Source organism: Cherax quadricarinatus, chromosome 53, assembly GCF_038502225.1.
Source record: "Cherax quadricarinatus isolate ZL_2023a chromosome 53, ASM3850222v1, whole genome shotgun sequence".
NCBI classification, from domain to species: domain Eukaryota; kingdom Metazoa; phylum Arthropoda; class Malacostraca; order Decapoda; family Parastacidae; genus Cherax; species Cherax quadricarinatus.
Genome location: NC_091344.1, coordinates 6722208 through 6741624, shown reverse-complemented (window position 1 = coordinate 6741624; position 19417 = coordinate 6722208). Strand labels below are relative to the sequence as shown.

General features: G+C 41.9%; 1 protein-coding gene across 1 annotated transcript in view; it reads right to left on the bottom strand.

Moving 5' to 3' along the window:
* Positions 1-19417, bottom strand: part of LOC128692285 (uncharacterized) — a 92563-nt gene that overhangs the window by 8534 nt on the left and 64612 nt on the right. The window contains 3 exon segments of the mRNA XM_070096282.1: positions 67-276; positions 4756-4909; positions 15373-15515. Coding sequence (XP_069952383.1) covers positions 67-276; positions 4756-4909; positions 15373-15515 — 507 coding nt within the window.

The following is a 19417-nucleotide window of genomic DNA, read 5'->3' as shown; positions in this document are numbered from 1 at the left end:
TTGCTACCATTGGGAACCCTCTTAAAGGATGAGAGAGGTGAAGAACTCCTGGAAATTGTCACTTACATTATGAATTTACACCTGAGGGTCTTCCTGGTGGTCAAGGTCAGAGGAGGGATGTCATCACTGATGATGTTCTTGGAAAAGACTTCCAGGGTGCTGCTCAGTGTAATACGGCCTGGAGGTGTTCCATGGTCTGCTAATGCTACCACCAGAGCTCTACAACCATCAGAAGTCAGCTGACTCCTTGGGAAAACCAAGCTGTCGTACTCTCTGCTGGAACAACAATGTGTTAATAAAAGTTATATTTAGGAAATACTATACAGATGATTCTACCAACAGTAATACAATATGAATCTGCACAATGGTTCTGAAGAAACAATGATGATGTGGGCATACATTAACTAGATTTATCTTTGGATAACCCACAAACTATCAACATGGGGTACCTCAAGATAGAGTCATTGGTCCACTATTATAACTTGTTTGCATCAATGACCTACCAAATGCCGTATTTTATGGCACTGAAGTCACTATTTTTTTCCCAAAAATAAGTCTTGAAAATTTACCCAGCATCTTGGAGGCAGAAGGTTACATTGCTCATAGGCCTCAAACTAAGCCTAGGAAAGTGTTTTGATATTAGACAATAATCTAAGCTCCTGTATAATGAATTGTGTAAACTATTTTGCATAAAATAAGGAATAAATAGCAAAAACAATAATAAAAATTCATTGGTGCTTAGCACTGCCAAGCTAAGGTAAACCAGGCAATGTAATCAAATGGACTATGGGGAAGTACCAGTAGGCTAATTCACCTGTTTACTATCAAACCTCCTGGTAATAATATTTTTACTTACCTTGAATGATCCTGATATTAACCCTTAAACTGTTCAAACGTACATCTACATTTGCTCGCGTAGCGCTCCGAACGTAGATCTACATTTTTTTTTACATGCTTTAAAATGGAGAAAATCAAGGTTGGAGTGCTAGGCACGTAAACGTAGATTTACGTTTGGACAGTTTAAGGGTTAAGGGAACATTATCAGATATTAAAAGCAAAAGTAAAATTATGGTACAGTGGACCCTTGGTTTTCATGTTTAATCTGTTCCAGAGCCATCGGCCAAAACCCAAACCATTTTCCCCATAAGAAATAATGTAAATGGAATTAATCCGTTCCAGACACTCAGAAGTATCAACAAAAATTTTTTTTTACCTTAAATATACATTTACATGCACAAAAGAATGAACATTAAACATGACACTTACCTTTATTGAAGGCTGTTGTTGCTGGAAGGAAGGCAGGGAGGGAGAGGGAAGATAGGTTATTGCTTGGAAGAGGAATCCCCATCCATAAGGACTCTAGGTACCAAGTCCTTATATGGGGTCACTTCACTCCTTTGATTTTTACTATTACTAGGACCAGCTTGAGAGTCACTGGACCCCTGTCGCACAAAATATCTGTCCAGATAGGTCTGTTTCTGGCTTCTCTTTAAGATTTGCCTAAAATGGGACATGGCACTGTCAATGTGAAAGTCACCAGCATGGATTGCAACACCTTTCTCAGGGTGATGTTGCTCCACAAATGAATGCACTTTAGTCCACATTGCACAAATCTCCTTAATCATTGAAGAAGGCACCTTCTTCTATTTCTCTTCCTCCTTCTCTGAAGCAATTTCCTCAGCTGTGGTCTGTTGCTGTTGCAGATGAAGCTCTTGCAGCTCATCAGTGGTTAGCTCTATTGTGGTCCTCCACCAACTCTTCCACATCCTCCAAACTCACATCCAACCCCATGGAATTCCCCAATGCCACAATTGATTGCACAACAGGTGTAGGGTCGACAGGATCAGCCTCAAACCCTTCAAAATCCTTCTTTTGGACACAATCTGGCCACAATTTTCTCTAAGCAGAGTTCATCATCCTGGAAGTCACTCCCTGCCAAGCCTTATCTATAAGGCCTATGCAGTGGAAGATATTGAAGTGATTCTTTCAGAACTCTCATAGGGTCAATTCAGAGTCCAAGGTTATGTCAAAGCACCTTTGAAATGTTGCTTTGGTGCACAGTTTTTTGAAGTTTGCAGTGACCTGCTGGTCCATGGGCTGGAGGAGAGGAGTGGTGTTAGGAGGCAAAAACTTCACTGTTACAAAACTGAATTCCTTAGACAATTGGTTTTCCAAGTCTGGAGAATGAGCAGGAGCATTGTCCATTAACAGGAGGCACTGGAGTGGCAATTTCTTATCCAGGAGGTATTTTTTCACACTGGGGCCAAACACATCATTAAACCATTCCAGGAAAATTTCCCTTGTGACCCATACCCTACTGTTTGCTTTCCACATCACACACAATTTACTCTTAACAACACTGTTTTTCTTGAACACTCTGGAATTTTCAGAGTGATACAACAGTAAAGGCTTCAGTTTGAAATCCCCACTAGCATTACCACACAACAAGAGAGCTAACCTGTCTTTCATAGGCTTGTGTCCTGGGAGTGCCTTTTCTTCCTGCATGATGTAGGTCCTCTTTGGCATTTTGTTCCAAAAGAGGCCTGTTTTGTCACAAATGAACACTTTTTGGGGTTGGAATTTTTCAGACTCTACATAACATTTGAATTCCTCAACAAATTTTTCAGCCGCTTGTTTGTCTGAACTGGCACCCTCACCATGCCTTACAACACTGTGTATGCCACTTCTCTTCTTGAAATTTTCGAACCAGCCTTTGCTGGCCTTGAATTCACTTTCATCACCACGTGTTTCAGGCAGTTTCTTTATGAGATCCTCATGCAACTGCCTTGCCTTTTCAAAAATAATGGATTACACAACACTATCTCCTGCTAACTCTTTCTCTCTGATCCACACCAACAACAAATTCTCCACTTCTTCAATTGTTTGGGATCTCTGTTTGGTTATTGCATTCACCCCTTTCGCAACATCAGTTTCCATGATTTCTTTTCTCTTTGCCACAATGGAGCTGATTGTTGATGGCGACTTCCTGTACATCCTGCCAAGTTCAGCAATGCATATGCCACTATCATATTTTCTTAGGATTTCTTTTTTCAGTTCTACAGTGTTCCTCACTTTCTTTACCAAAGCACTGACACTAGGAACTTTCTTTGGGGCCACGGTCACTTATTTAGCAGTCTCACACAATAAACAAGTGGCAAAAACACTGGATTATTACGAAATGTTTTGAATAACCTGACAGGATATGTTCACTCACCGAGAAACAATGCTACACTGGCTGAGAATGCATGTGGGAGGTGGTTTTGTCTGCCCACTGGACACCGGACAGATTCCATATGATCAATGAAAACAGAGGTAACGACAAAAACGAAAGCCAAAAATCGACAAAAAAAAAGTCGGCCAAAACTGAAATTGGCAATAATCAGAGATCGACGATAACAAAGGGTCCACCGTACAGTGGAACCTCTGCTTACGAGTGCCCCACCATGCGAGTTTTTCAGGATATGAGCCGTTGATTGGTCGATTTTTTTGCTCCTGGATACGAGCCAAAATTCAAGTTTGCGAGCTTCCGCCTCAAGGGAGGTTCCTTGATGCTGGTGAGAGGCTCTTGATTCAGCTAGGGAATTGAATCTGTGCTCCAGTTCCCTAAATTAATAATAATAAAAATAATAATAATAATAATAATAATAATAACAAGCAAGAACATCGCCACTAGGTGGCACAGCCAGTGCCACAACATCAGCTGAGCTGTGCAATGTGTTTACGGCACCGTGGAAGCATTCCTTGTGTTATTACTGCCAAATTTCTTTTTTCTAACCATGGGTTCTAAGAAAGTAAGTGCAAAGGACAGTGCTGAGGAGAAAAAGAGGATGATGTCCATGGAATTACAGCATGAAATCATAGATAAACAAGCGAGGTGTGTGGTGGCAGTAGGAGCTAGTAGCAAGTAGCGTATCTTCCACTCTCCACCTCCACCAGCGTAAAGAAATAAAACCACTTTATTTCTTTACATTCTCTATTATGGTTTTATACAATATTTCTTATTTATGAAACTAGTACAGTTAGCCTCACAAACACTCCATTTTCTCTTATAACAAAAGCATTGGAAGATATAGTCAGCAGGAGAGGGAATGGACTCTGCCACCACCACTCGCCATATTATGGCCAATTTTATTCATTCTAGAGTATATATCATGTTTCTATGTTAAATTATATTGTTTATGTCATAGTGAAGTATTTTTGTCCAGCTTCCCGAGAGCAGGAATTCCACTGGAACAGATTAATGGTCATTAGATTAATAGTATTTCAATTAATTTAAACAAGGAAAATTGACTCAGCATACGAGCAGATCAGGTTACAAGCTAGGTCACGGAACAGATTAAATTCATAAGCAGAGGTTCCACTGTATTCTTGATGATGATGAGAACAGCTTTTGCTTGACTTGCTGTGTAGTATAGACAGTTATTTTCAGAGAAATATTGATTACCATTTTGATACAATAACTGTATCCAATTGTATTAGTTTATTTTTTATTTTTGATGGAGTTCAGAGGGTTATTTGAATTATGATGTCTATTCACCCCTCTGAAGGAGGGGTGTTAATGTTGCAGTTTAAAAACTGTAGTGTAAAGCACCCTTCTGGCAAGACAGTGATGGAGTGAATGATGGTGAAAGTTTTTCTGAATCGAGTGTGATAATAGTAGAGCTACTTTTTTTTTTTCGTGTGTCTGGGGAGGGGGTTGTCACCTTACCTCATTGGGAGATATCTGAAGCATTAAAAAATGAAATATCCACTTACCCTTGATCAGGACACAACACTCGAACCACTTCATTGGCCCACTTGATTTCTGCGTCACTGACATCATATATGTAAAGTGTGATACCACTGGAGCCCTCAAGTGAAGGGAGGCGTTGCAAATGCTCTGGCTTCACTTCTGGGAACAAGTGGATATCTGTGAATTAAATTACATAACTGGATCAGATACATTTCACACCAGTGGCCCATTTACCCAGATTAATTTTTTCTATTTTGCCACTGAAGTGGCTAGTTTATTGTGCACCCCATATCCATTCTATATTTGGTAGCATGAGAGCATATGGATACACAAAAAAGGCCTAGGAACTAGGCCCTAAAAGGGTTTACAGGAGTACATTTGGATTTATATCTATAGTTCACTTATAGGGAAATAAATCTGTTGAGTATACCTGGTAAAGTGTTTGGTAGAGTTATTATCGAAAGAATTAAGAGTAAGACGGAGAGTAGGATAGTAGGTGAACAAGGAGGCTTTAGGAAATGTAGGGGGTGTGTAGACCAAGTATTTACAGTGAAACATATAGGTGAACAGTATTTAGGTAAGGGTAAAGAGGTTTTTGTGGCATTTATGGATTTGGAAAGGTGTATGATAGGGTGGATAGGGGGGCAATGTGGCAGATGTTGCAAATGTATGGAGTAAGAGGTAGGTTCCTGAAAGCAGTGAAGAGTTTTAACAGGGATAGTGAGGCTCAGGTTAGAGTATGTAGGAGAGAGGAAGATTATTTCTCAGTAAAAGTAGGCCTTAGACAAGGATGTGTGATGTCACCATGGTTGTTCAATATATTTATAGATGGGGTTGTAAGAAAAGTGAACGCTCGGGTGTTGGCAAGAGGTGTGGGGTTAAAAAATAAAGAATCTAACACCAAGTGGGAGTTGTCACAGTTGCTCTTTGCTGATGACACTGTTCTTTTGGGGGATTCTGTAGAGAAGTTGCAGAGGTTGGTGGATGAGTTTGGTAGGGTATGTAAAAGAAGAAAATTAAAAGTGAATATAGGAAAGAGTAAGGTAATGAGGATAAAAAAAATTAGGTATTGAAAGACTGGATATCAGATTGGAGGGAGAAAGTGTGGAGGAGGTGATTGTATTCAGATAGTATTTAGGAGTGGATGTGTCAGCAGATGGGTCTATGAAAGATGAGGTGAATCACAGAATTGATGAGGGGGAAAAAAGTAAGTGGTACACTTAGGAGTCTGTGGAGACAAAGAACTTTGTCCATGGAAGCAAAGAGGGGAATGTATCAAAATGTAGTTATACCAATGCTCTTATATGGTTGCGAAGCATGGGTAGTAAATATTGCAGCAAGGAGAAGGCTGAAGGCAGTGGAAATGTCATGTCTGAGGCCAATGTGTGGTGTGAATATAATGAAGAGAACTCATAGTTTGGAAATTAGGAGGAGGTGCGTGATTACCAAAACTATTATCCCAAGGGCTGAGGAGGGGTTGTTGAGGTGGTTCGAACATGCAGAGAGGGTGGATCAAAATACGTAGAATGACTTTGAGTGAGTATAAATCTGTAGTGGAGTGAAGGCGGGGTAGGGGTCAGCTTAGGAAAGGTTGGAGGGAGGGGGTAAAGGAGCTTTTGTGTGCGAGGGGCTTGGACTTACAGCAATCATACGTGAGCATGTAAGATAGGAGCCAATGGAGACAAATGGTTTTTAGGACCTGACGTGCTGTTGGAGTATGAGCAAGGTAATATTTATGAATGGATTCAGGGAAACCAGCAGGCTGGACTTGAGTCCTGGAGATGGAGAGTACAGTGCCTGCACTCTGAAGGAGGGGTGTTAATGTTGCAATTTTATAACTGTCGTGTAAGTGCACCTCTGGTGAGACAGTGATGGAGTGAATGATGATGAAAGTTTTTCTCTTTCAGGCCACTCTGCCTTGGTGGGAGACAGCTGATGCGTTAATAAAAAAATAATAGTAATAAGTTCACTTATCTGTTGCCAGCAAATTTAGGAAATTTGCTTAATATATCTGGCATCTTATTTTCATTAATATCTTGTACAGTGGAACCATGATTTTCGTGATTAATCTGTTCGAAAAAGTCTGACGAAAACCAAATCCTACAAAATCTGAAGCAATACATGTATTTCCCATAAGAAATAATGTAAATCCAATTAATCTGTCTTAATGTTGGATGAGAGGTGAGTAGTATTTATTTGTAGGAAGTCAGTGTAGGTAGCCAGTAGATGTACCCCACCTGGGCAACACCTACCAGCTACTTACACTGTGGCCCAGACCCATATTATTACCATCAACACACCTTGTTCACTGAATTTAATCGTTTCTAACAACCACCTTTAGATGCCATCATAAACAAAGGGAGAAGTAATGAATAAGTCATACCGAGAATTGTAAACAAAAGAGAGAGTGACTAGGCCAAACACACATTCATACACATTTTCTTTAGTGCTGGATCAGAGAAAACACAATGCTTTCCCTCTGACCGGCATATAAACATGCTATGTTTATGTGCTATGGAGGTGTGGTTGCCGGGCGGAGGGAAAACATTACGTAATACTAATAATAATCACTTTTGGGCACATTAAATGTCTTGTTTTATATTAATATAGACATTTTCATTAATCCATCTATGATATTTTCTTCCAAATTATATAAGAAACATGTTACATAGCATATAAGCATGTGTATGCCACTTTCGTACTTTGCTACGAGTTCTTTCTTGAATTCTATCATGTTTCTCGCCTTCTTTATCAAAGAGCTGGCACTCGGAACTTTCTTTGGCCTCATGGTGGCTTATTTAGTAGTCGCACTCAATAAACAAGCACAAAAAACAATGGAATATTGGCTGAGTCACACAGACACTTTTGGTATGGACCATTTTCAACTCTACGAAAACCGAGCGAATGCACGAAAACTGGGACAAAATTTAGACGAAAAAAATTGTCGAAAACCGAATTCTACGAAAACTGGGGCACACGAAAACTGAGGTTCCACTGTATATTACTCAATAGGTGGACAATTCAGCAAATAGTGTAACCAAGCCTAAGCCTAACCACTACAACACCAGCCGGTCTGTTCACATTGCAAGTCGCTCTATAAACGTACTTTTCTATGTTCATGTCATCAAGTTGGGTTATAGATCTACTCAGGCTTCTAGCTGCATTCCTATAACATTCAGTTTTATTATTTACTTCTTTCCTAATATTATTTCTAATGCTAGATACAAATACACCAAAATTATATTCTACATTTTCCTTCAGGGTATAAATTCTAATAAAAGTTTTTTGTCATATTTGGGTCAGTGTAACTACAGTGGACCCCTCTAATTTCATGATTAGTCTGTTCCAGAGAGTCTGCCGAAAGCCGAAAGTCACGAAAATCGAAACCATTTTCCCCATAAGAAATGTGTAAATCCAATTAATCCATTCCAGACACCCAAAAGTATTAACAAAAAATACATTTTTTAGAGATTAAATATAGATTTACATACAGAAAAGAATGCCAAATCAATATAAAGCAATAATAAAATGTATAAATGAACATTTACGATCACACTTACCTGTACTTGTTGGTGTATGGAAGACGGGAGGAGAGGAGAGGAGAGGGAGGAGAAGTTACTATTGTTTGGAAGGGGAATCCCCTTCCATAAAGACTCTAGGTACCGAGTCCTTATCCAGGGTTACTTCCCTTCTTTGTTTTTTAATGGCACTAGGACCAGCTTGAGAATCACTGGACCCCTGTTGCACAAAAAATTGTTCCACTAATTTCAGCCCAATTTCAAGCTACTTCCCAAATCTGCACATGAAAATCACTCCCTATGAAAACAAAAGGACTCGTTAGGAGATGCAACATTTTCCCAATAAAAAGCAGGGGTGCCATAAGTACACTAAAGTGTCAGGGGCCCAAGACTGTTCAACTGTCTCCCAGCATACATAAGGGGGATTACCAATAGACCCCTGTAGGTCTTCAAGGAGGAGCTGGACAGACACCTAAAGTCAGTACCTGACCAGCCGGGTTATGATTCATACGACGGTTTATATGCAGCCAGCAGTAACAGCCTGATTGATCAGGCCCTGATCCACCATGAGGTCTGGTCATGGACTGAGCCGTGGGGGTGTTGACCCCTGAAACCCCCTCCAGGTAGTGAAACAACCTGGATCATCTCTATTTTAGTAGTAAGTCCATTCTATCAAATGATACCAAGAAACAGCCAATAAAAGCATAAAAAGTATCCTAGAAAACACCTCAAAGAAACTTTTCTCATCATGCAATGAGTAGGGCAGGATTTTTTATAGTATGCACACTCACTGCACAAACCCATTCTCTCATATCTATGCCAGAAGTTACCATTCACAGCTTATATGAGTGAGCTGCACTCATGAAGTAGAACTACATGAGGGACCCCGGCCTCAATGACATGACGGCCACTGAAAGGATAAATAGCAAGAAAAACAAGAGTGTATTAATAAATTAGTTTATTTTAACACTTTGATGCTCAATTTAATGGATTAATAGGGAAAAATGACTGATTTAATGAACTAATAGGGGAAAGCAAATGGCCAGTAATAGTGACTGATTTAATGGACTAATTGGGGGAAACAGGTGGCCAATACTTTGCCATGATCATTACAATAACAAAACAAAAAAATAAAACAAAGCACAATTAATTTCTTTGCAAAAGTTACAATGTGTGATTACATTTTACAACGTGTTGTTAGGTACAGAGAAAGCCACTAACATGCTGGGGCATTTCTGGCAGAATAAACCAAATGCTTACACACTACTTAAGGCTAAACAGGTAGAGTAGTAAATTTTAATTATACATTGTTTTCTTTATTACAACAGTGAGGTAGCTAAAATTTTAAACTAAAAAAATTTTTAAAGTAATAAAAATAACAGTATTACAATTTAGCACAATTTACAATAACACAATAGTGTAATTTTAAGTATTTAATAATTAATTACTTAAGCAGTCGTAACCAACATAGTTTGTCAGGTGTTTCTGAATCAGCTGACCCAGTGGATTTTGTCCCATATTTTCAAATTCCATTAAATTGGGGTTTATTGGGAATACATCCTTTACTGAAATTAATGAGTTATGGAAAATCATACAGCAGCAATATTTCTGATAGTAATAAACATACAATGCTAGTCCCGGCATTATGCCGCCCTTGCCCCACACAAGTACAAAAACGCAGTGGCAAGGAACAGCAGAGCAGGAAAGACAGTCCACTGAGCATAGGGGTTTCAGCGAGGGTAGGGAATGAAGGAAGGAAGGAACTAAAACCTACAATGAAAGAAAACAGGAGAAAAAAAGCAATTGAAGGTATCATAAAAACAATAGGTGAGGGTGACATGACCCAGGTGACAAATTTTTGGAGAATTGGGTGGTTTGTGAGCGGAAGCAAACGGCTTGTCAAAGCAATTTTCAAGGCAGAATCAGCTCGAACCAGGATCCTGCAGGAGAAAGCACGACTGAGGGACAAACCAAAGTACCGGAGAGTGTACCTCAATCATGACAGAACACAAGAAGAAAGGACGATACTGAAAGGGATGGTACAAAGACAAAAGGAGGAATGAGAGGCAATGATGAAGATGAGCAGAACCCAGACCCAGGGCAAACACACCCTCCAGAAACACCTGCAGAAGGACTCCAACCACGACAACCCAAACACAACTGAACAATCTAAACCAAAACCCACACACTGTTCCCTCTGCCCCCACCTCCCACATCACAAACCCCACCCCTACAGCAGCCCCCTATGGGCACTCTGCCCCCACCTCCCTCATCACAAACCTCACCCACACCACAACCCCCCATACGCCCCTCCAGGGCTCCCGCTCCCCCAACCCCATTATTCTCCCAGGACCACAGTGATAGAAAAGAAGCTGAAGGTTTGGTACACGAATGCAGATGGAATAACGAATAAATATGAGGAGCAGCATGAAAGAATCAATGAGAAGTCCCCAGACATCATAGCAGTCACAGAAACGAAACTCACTGAGACAATAACAGATGCAATCTTCCCACCGGGATATCAGATCCTGAGGAAAGATAGGAGGAGCAGAGGGGGAGGAGGGGTTGCACTGCTCATAAAAAAAATGATGGGGATTTGAGGAAATAGAAGGCATGGACAAGATCGGAGAAAGGGACTACATAGTAGGTACAATTCTGTCTGGGGAACATAAGGGAGTCATTGCAGTGATGTATAAACCACTACAGAACTACAGGAGGCCAAGAGAAGAATACAAAGAGAACAACAGATCGATGGTGGACACTGGCTGAGGTGGCAAGAAGAGCTCACTTGAGCAGAGCAAAGTTACTGGTTATGGGCAATTTCAACCACAGAGAGATTGAGTGGGAAAACCTGGAGCCACGTGGGGGACCCGACACATGGAGAGCCAAGATGATGGATGTGGTACTGGAAAACCTCATGCATCAACATGTCAGGGACACTACCAGAGAGAGAGAGGGGAGGGTGAACCAGCAAAATTGGACCTTGTGTTCACCCTGAGCAGTTCAGACATTGGGGACATCATATATGAGAGGCCCCTTGGAACTAGTGATCACGTGGTTCTGAGTTCTGATTACATAGCAGAGTTATAAGTGGAGAGGGTAAGAGGAGTTGAATGGGAAAAGTCAAACTACAAAAGGGGGGACTACACAAGTATGAGGAACTTCCTGCAGGAGATTCAGTGGGACAGACAACTGGTAGGAAAGTCAGTAAACGAAATGATGGAATATGTAACAACAAAATGCAAGGAGGCAGAGGAAAGGTTTATTCCCAAGAACAACAGAAATAATGGGAAGATCAAAGCGAGTCCTTGGTTTACCCAAAAGTGTAGGGAGGCAAAAACTAAGTGCACTAGAGAATGGAAAATGTATGGAAGGCAAAGGACACAGGAAAATAAGGAGATTAGTCGAAGAGCCAGAAACGAGTATGCACAGATAAGGAGGGAGGCTCAGCAACAGTACAAAAACAGCATAGCATTGAAAGTCAAGTCTGACCTGAAACTGCTGTATAGCCACATTAGGAGAAAAACAACAGTCAAAGACCAGGTGATCAGGCTGAGGAAAGAAGGTGGGGAACTCACAAGAAACGATCAAGACGTATATGAGGAGCTCAACACGAGACTTAAGAAAGTATTTAGTGGAGACAGGAAGGATTCTGGGAAGACAGAACAGAGGGGGACACCAACAAGGAATATACCAACAAGCGGTGGATGAAATACACACAACTGAGGAGGAGGTGAAGAAGCTGCTAAAGGACCTTGATAACTCAAAGGCAATGGGACCGGACAACATCTCCTGGTGGGTCCTTAGAGAGGGAGCAGAAATGCTACGTGTGCCACTAACCACAATCTTCAACACATCTCTTGAAACTGGGCAACTACCTGAGGCATGGAAGACAGCAAATGTAGTTCCCATTTTAAAAAAGGAGACAGAAAAGAGGCATTAAACTATAGACCAGAGTCACTGATGTGTATAGTATGCAAAGTCATGGAGAAGATTATCAGGAGGAAAGTGGTGGAGCACCTGGAACAGAACAAGAGTATAAACGACAACCAGCACGGATTCATGGAAGGCAAATCCTGTGTCACAAACCTTCTGGAGTTTTATGATAAAGTAACAGAAGTAAGACATAACAGAGAGGGGTGGGCTGATTGCACTTTCCTGGACTGCAAGAAAGCCTTCGACACAGTTCCTCACAAGAGATTAGTGCAGAAGCTAGGAAGGGCACTGCAATGGATCAGAGAACACCTGACAGGGAGGCAACAATGAGTCATGGTACATGATGAGGTATCACAGCGGGGTATTGAGCGGGATCCCACAGGAGTTGGTCCTAGGACCAGTGCTATTTTTGGTATATGTGAATGACATGATGGAAGGGATAGACTCAGAAGTGTCCCTGTTTGCAGATGATGTGAAGTTAATGAGGAGAATTAAATCAGATGAGGATCAGGCAGGACTTTAACGAGACCTGGACAGGCTGGACACATGGTCCAGCAACTGGCTTCTCAAATTTAACCCCGCCAAATGCAGTCATGAAGATCAGGGAAGGGCAAAGAAGACCGCAGACAGAGTATAGGCTAGGTGGCCAAAGACTGCAAACCTCGCTCAAGGAGAAAGAACTTGGAGCGAGTATAACATCGAGCACATCTCCGGAAGCACACATCAACCAGATAAGTGCTGCAGCATATGGGCGCCTGGCAAACCTGAGAAAAGCATTCCAATACCTTAGTAAGGAATCGTTCAAGACACTGTATACTGTGTATGTCAGGCCCATACTGGAGTATGCAGCACCAGTTTGGAACCCACACTGGATCAAGCATGTCAAGAAATTAGAGAAAGTGCAAAGGTTTGCGACAAGGCTAGTTCCAGAGCTAAGGGGAATGTCCTACGAAGAAAGGTTAAGGGAAATTGGCCTGATGACACTGGAGGACAGGAGGGTTAGGGGAGTCATGATAACGACATACAAAATACTGCATGGAATAGACAAGGTGGACAAAGACCGGATGTTCCAGCAAGGGGACACAAAAACAAGGGGTCATGCTTGGAAGTTGAAGACTCTGATGAGCCAAAGGGATGTTAGGAAGTATTTCTTCAGTCACAGAGTAGTCAGGAAGTGGAAAAGTCTAGCAAGTGATGTAGTGGAGGCAGGAGCCATACATAGCTTTAAGACGAGGTATGATAAAGCTCATGGAGCAGGGAGAGAGAGGACCTAGTAGCATTCAGTGAAGAGACAGGGCCAGGAGCTGAGTCTCGACCCCTACAACCATAATTACGTGAATTAGGCGAGTACAAACACATACAGTGGAACCTTGGTATACAACCAGCTCCCTACTTGAACAAATCTCAGCACTCGACCAAACAAATACGACCTGCCAGAGCTTCGCTGTAAACTATTTTTTTTCTTTTTTTTTCATTTTTTGGTGTTTTTTTGTATTATTTGTAGAAATAAGTCACCATGGGGCCTACAAAGGTTAGTGATAACAGCTAACCAAACAGAAAATTGGTTGGGAAGAACTCGTTCGATACTCAAATGGAGCGGCACTCAAACAGCCTTCTGGAATGAATTAAGGTCACATACCGAGGTTCCACTGTACCATGAAAGATTATAATATACATATTTGCACACTTACTGAGGTTTTAATACTTGTTGCTGCGTCCTTTACGCTTAATCACGTCCCTCAGCCATGTAGGAACACTCTCATACAAATTCTTGAGGGTTTGGAGAGGTATATTATTCCATGCCTCATGTAGAGCAGCCTCCAGCTGCAGGATGGAACTGATATCCTTGACCAGTAAACTTCGTTTCACTACTGACCACAGGTTCTCAATAAGGTTTAGGTCTGGGTAATTGTCTGGCTAGTCATTAAAGAGCCTCATTTCAGAGTCCTTAAGCCACTGAACTACAGATTTGGCGGTATTACACGGCGCACCATCCTGCATAAAAACTGTAGCCCCACACTTGTCAAACGCCTCTGGTAAATTGTCACACAATAACTCCAGATAATTATACTGGTTCATATGCTGGTTTTTGGGACACACAATGAGTTCACCAACACTATGAGCACTGAAACACCCCCAAATCATGAGTGAGTCTGGGTGTTTGGTGGTCCCACAGGTGTAGCATGAGTCTAGTGGGTCACTACTTCTGGGCCAGTACACGTGTCCCCCACAGATACAGGTGATGGTGAAAGTTGCTTCATCACTCCAAAGTACTTCAGACCACTGTTGAGGAGTCAAGTGAAGCTATTTCTTTGCATAATCCAGTCTATGTTTCTTCTGTGGCTTGGAGACGATTGGTTTCTTAACCTGGCGGTGACTACTGTAGCCCAGTTCTGACACACGTCTGTTGACAGTTCTTACAGACACCTCTGAGAGAAGATGTCGGCTCTTTTCTTTCAATTCTCTAGCAGTTATCTGTGGTGTAATCTAGCTGCTTCTATAAAACAGTTAAGGTACAAACAGATGTCTTCTTTGAGGGGCCAGATCAAGGTTTGGCAGACGGTAACTCGACACCGCCACCAGCCTTGAAATGCTGCACCCAGTTCCTCACTGAATGCTCACACACACCAACATTCTCCACTATTTCTTTCATCTGATGCCCAGCTTTGTGAAGCCCTATGATTTGAGCTATAGGTTCAAGTGTTAAAGACTTCCTTTCACCCATAATCAAGCATGTATAGCCCCAAAACCAAAGGGAACACTGGACAAAACATGAGACAAAAGTGCAACACTTCCTCTCATCACGGCAGCCACATGAGCACTGAGGAGTCACTGTGGAGTGTGGCGGCAGGCTGTGACGTGATGCTAATGGCTGCTACCTGGCATAATACACTGACGAAAAAAGACTCCCCTGTATATTAGGCCTTTGATTTCCATCGTAGCATTATGCCAGGGCGCTCACCCGCCATAATGCCATGATTAATGCCATCTTACTCAGCTATAACAGCCAGTTAGTGGGGAAAAAAATTAACAACCCCAAAATTCACAATATCTGCAAATGAGAAGACATTATGTATCCAAGATTAATAGCAAATAGTGATTGGTGGCTAACAAGATGACAGTCCCTGTTGATGAACAGTAAAATAGTAACATGGTAGTACTCCTGCAGATGGACAAGTGACATACCCAGGTGGTATAGGTCTGGTAGGTTGCACAAACTAGGCAGTGCAGGATTGGAGTTAATGGCAGCCGAGAGATCAAGCTGTTCCAATGTGTGAGGAAGTACTGCACTAGAGCTCACGTGTCCCACCAGGTGAATTAATCTGCATCTGTGTACAACAAATTTATCAGTTGGTACAATACCTCTGCAGATGTAAACTTGCAGTAGTTTTTAACACATTAGCTGTGTCCTTGCCAAGGTAGGGAAATCCAAAGAAAACACATTCACCATCACTCAACAGATGTCCTGCCAGAAGTGTAAGAACATTTCTTATTAGAAGTAACATCACAACGTCTAGCCTCCCTGGTAAGTATGATAGTTTACAAGATTAAAACAAAAACTATGGTATGTTTACTAAACCTTAAGATTATTTTCCTGTTACTTTGTACCTGATCGATTGCTGTTTTTTATTTGGCAAATCCAGAGACATCCTCACATGCATGCTCATCATAATGGATACTTAGAACCTTTACTTTTGTGTATTTGTTTTCCTTAAGTATATTATTTTTTTAATTCCATGATGAGTTAAAGTTGGGATCTTTTCCTTGTTTAAGTTCTTGGGTAAGGTCACTAACATGTGGGAAGCATAAACCAGCATAGAATGAAATGAGTTGACAGAAAGCAACTCCCAAATATTATATTATATGAATATTATAATATATGACCTCGAGTCTATTAAAACATTTACCAGTCCATGAAATATTGCTGTTTGAGCCATTAATTGTAATATTGTTTTTATTATGTACAACTTCAAAATAATTATTCTTATAAACCTCCACCTTGACTACCTCACATTAGTATTAAGATAAAATAAAGATTTATTAAAAAATTATTATAATAAAAAAGAAGCGCTAAACCACAAGGGTTATACAGCACAGCAGGGCAGGGAAGGATGCAGGGGTAATGGGTAGCAAGAGGGAGAGGGATGATTATTAGGTTATGGAGTGCAGCAGGGCAGTGGATAGTGCAGAGGTAGAGGGTAGCTAGAGATTAAGGTAGAAAGGACTGCAGAGAGTACTAGAGACATCACCATCAGAGTTTGTGTAGTAAATCAGCTGCTGTCAAAAAGTCATTGAGAGTCTGGATTAAAGGAGGGTCCATCAGCAAGAAGGGAAGGTAAAGAAAGGGCAGCAGAGGGGAGACAACATTGGAGGTAAATTCTGCATGCTCATTGACAGAGCGGGCAGTCCAAAAGAATGTGGCTAACAGATACTGGAACTTGACAATTCTCACAGAGAGGAACAGGGCACCTCTCCATGAGATACTCGTGAGTAAGACAAGTGTGGTTGATGCAAAGATGGGAGAGAGTAGTCTCCCAACCTCGACACTGATGACAAGAATACGGCCAGAAACCTATACTCAGTTTAATAGAATGAAGTTTGTTATGGAAAAGATCAGGCCAACATTGTTGCCAACAGATGCGAAGGTGGGTAGCAATTACAGCAAAATAGTCCCCCGCAGCCCGGTCACAGACCGGGCCGCGGGGGCGTTGACCCCCGAAACTCTCTCCAGGTAAACTCCAGGTCTCCAGGAATGGAACACCTCTACATGAAACTGGGAGGTCATGTACTGCTGGCCGCACAGCAGTGTCTGCCTGTTCATTGCCCTGTATGTCAACATGACCAGGGACTCAACAAAAAACAACATCTCTGCATTTGCTAGAGATATGGCATAACACACACAAATTACCTGCACATAAAAGAGAGAAGCTTACGACGATGTTTCGGTCCGACTTGGACCATTTACAAAGTCACACTGTTATTTAAAAATGGCATAACCAAAGTTTGATATGAAGAACTAGGGGGTGAGGTATATCAAATTTCCATATACAGTGGTCCCTCATTTTTCGTAATTAATCCATTCCTGGAGAAGCTACTATAAACGAAATTTACGATTTGCGAATCAATTTTCCCTATAAGAAATAATGTAAATACAATTAATCCGTTCCTGACACCCAGAAGTATTAAAACAACAAATTTTTTTACATGAAATATACATGTAGTACATAAACAATACAATGGGAAATGATGAATGAAACATTAACAGCATAACACTTACCTTTATTGGAGATTCTTCTTAGTGTATGGGAGACTGGAGGAGGAGAGAGATTGGATTGTTTACAGTTTGGAAGGGGAATCCCCTTCCAACAACACCTCAGGTACCAATTGCTTCTCTGGGGTTGCTTCTCTTCTCTGTTTCTTAATGCCACTAGAACCACCTTGAGAGTCACTCTAGTCCTGTTCGCAAAGTAACTGTGGAGAGAGCTCTGTTTCTGGGGTCTCTTTAACACTTCCCTAAAATGGCCCAAGACTTTGTCACTGTACATATTTCTCACCTTCTTTACCACAGGCTTGGCACTAGGAGCTTTCTTTGGAGCCATGGTAGCTTATTTAGTATTTGCAAGCACTAAAATGAGTGGATTATGAAATATTTCGTAGGAGCACTTGAGGGGACCTTCACTCACTGGTAAACAATGCCAGACTGGCTGGGTAGGGAGGCCACCCCGGCTCACACCGTGCGTACGCATCCCGGACGAACTACTATTCGCTAGTCAACCTATGAAAAGCGAGTCCGTGTTTATACGAAAATACCCCTATGATTGGCGAAATTTACGATTGCCGAGAACTACGAAAAGCGAGGGACCACTGTAAAGCTCCAGGCGGACATCAACCAAATCTTTCAGTGGGCTGCAGAAAACAATATGAAGTTCAACGATGAGAAATTTCAATTACTCAGATATGGTAAACATGAGGAAATTAAATCTTCATCAGAGTACAAAACAAATTCTGGCCACAAAATAGAGCGAAACACCAACGTCAAAGACCTGGGAGTGATCATGTCGGAGGATCTCACCTTCAAGGACCATAACATTGTATCAATTGCATCTGCTAGAAAAATGACAGGATGGATAATGAGAACCTTCAAAACTAGGGAGGCCAAGCCCATGATGACACTCTTCAGGTCACTTGTTCTATCTAGGCTGGAATATTGCTGCACATTAACAGCACCTTTCAAGGCAGGTGAAATTGCCGACCTAGAAAATGTACAGAGAACTTTCACGGCGCGCATAACGGAGATAAAACACCTCAATTATTGGGAGCGCTTGAGGTTCCTAAACCTGTATTCCCTGGAACGCAGGAGGGAGAGATACATGATTATATACACCTGGAAAATCCTAGAGGGACTAGTACCGAACTTGCACACGAAAATCACTCACTACGAAAGCAAAAGACTTGGCAGACGATGCACCATCCCCTCAATGAAAAGCAGGGGTGTCACTAGTACGTTAAGAGACCATACAATAAGTGTCAGGGGCCCGAGACTGTTCAACTGCCTCCCAGCACACATAAGGGGGATTACCAACAGACCCCTGGCAGTCTTCAAGCTGGCACTGGACAGGCACCTAAAGTCAGTTCCGGATCAGCCGGGCTGTGGCTCGTACGTTGGTTTGCGTGCAGCCAGCAGCAACAGCCTGGTTGATCAGGCTCTGATCCACCAGGAGGCCTGGTCACAGACCGGGCCGCGGGGGCATTGACCCCCGGAACTCTCTCCAGGTAAACTCCAGGTAAACTGTAGCCTGTAAAGCACTAAGGGAGTCTGAAACAACCACAAATGGTGACACAGGCATAGATGCAATACGAATAAGTGCTACAAGAATGGCATACAATTCAGCCATAAAAATGCTAGCAGAAGATAATAAATGCCCTCGCACGACACTGGAAACACTGCTGCAAATCCAACACCCTAAGAAGACTCAGAATCATCGATGTACACCGCGATGGCATGAGAATGAGAGCAGAAGTGGTCAAGAAAAAGAGTGGGAAGCCACTGTAGGTAGTTGGGCTTTCGCGCATGGCAGTGGGAAAGAACGGACATGAACAGCTGGAATTTCCCAAGGGGGCAGGGAAAAAGTGAGATGCTACATGAACATAAAAAGGTGGTAACTGAAGAGAAGACAAGAGCGAATGTAGGCGGAGAGAAAAGGGACGGAGTAAACAGGGGCGACGCACA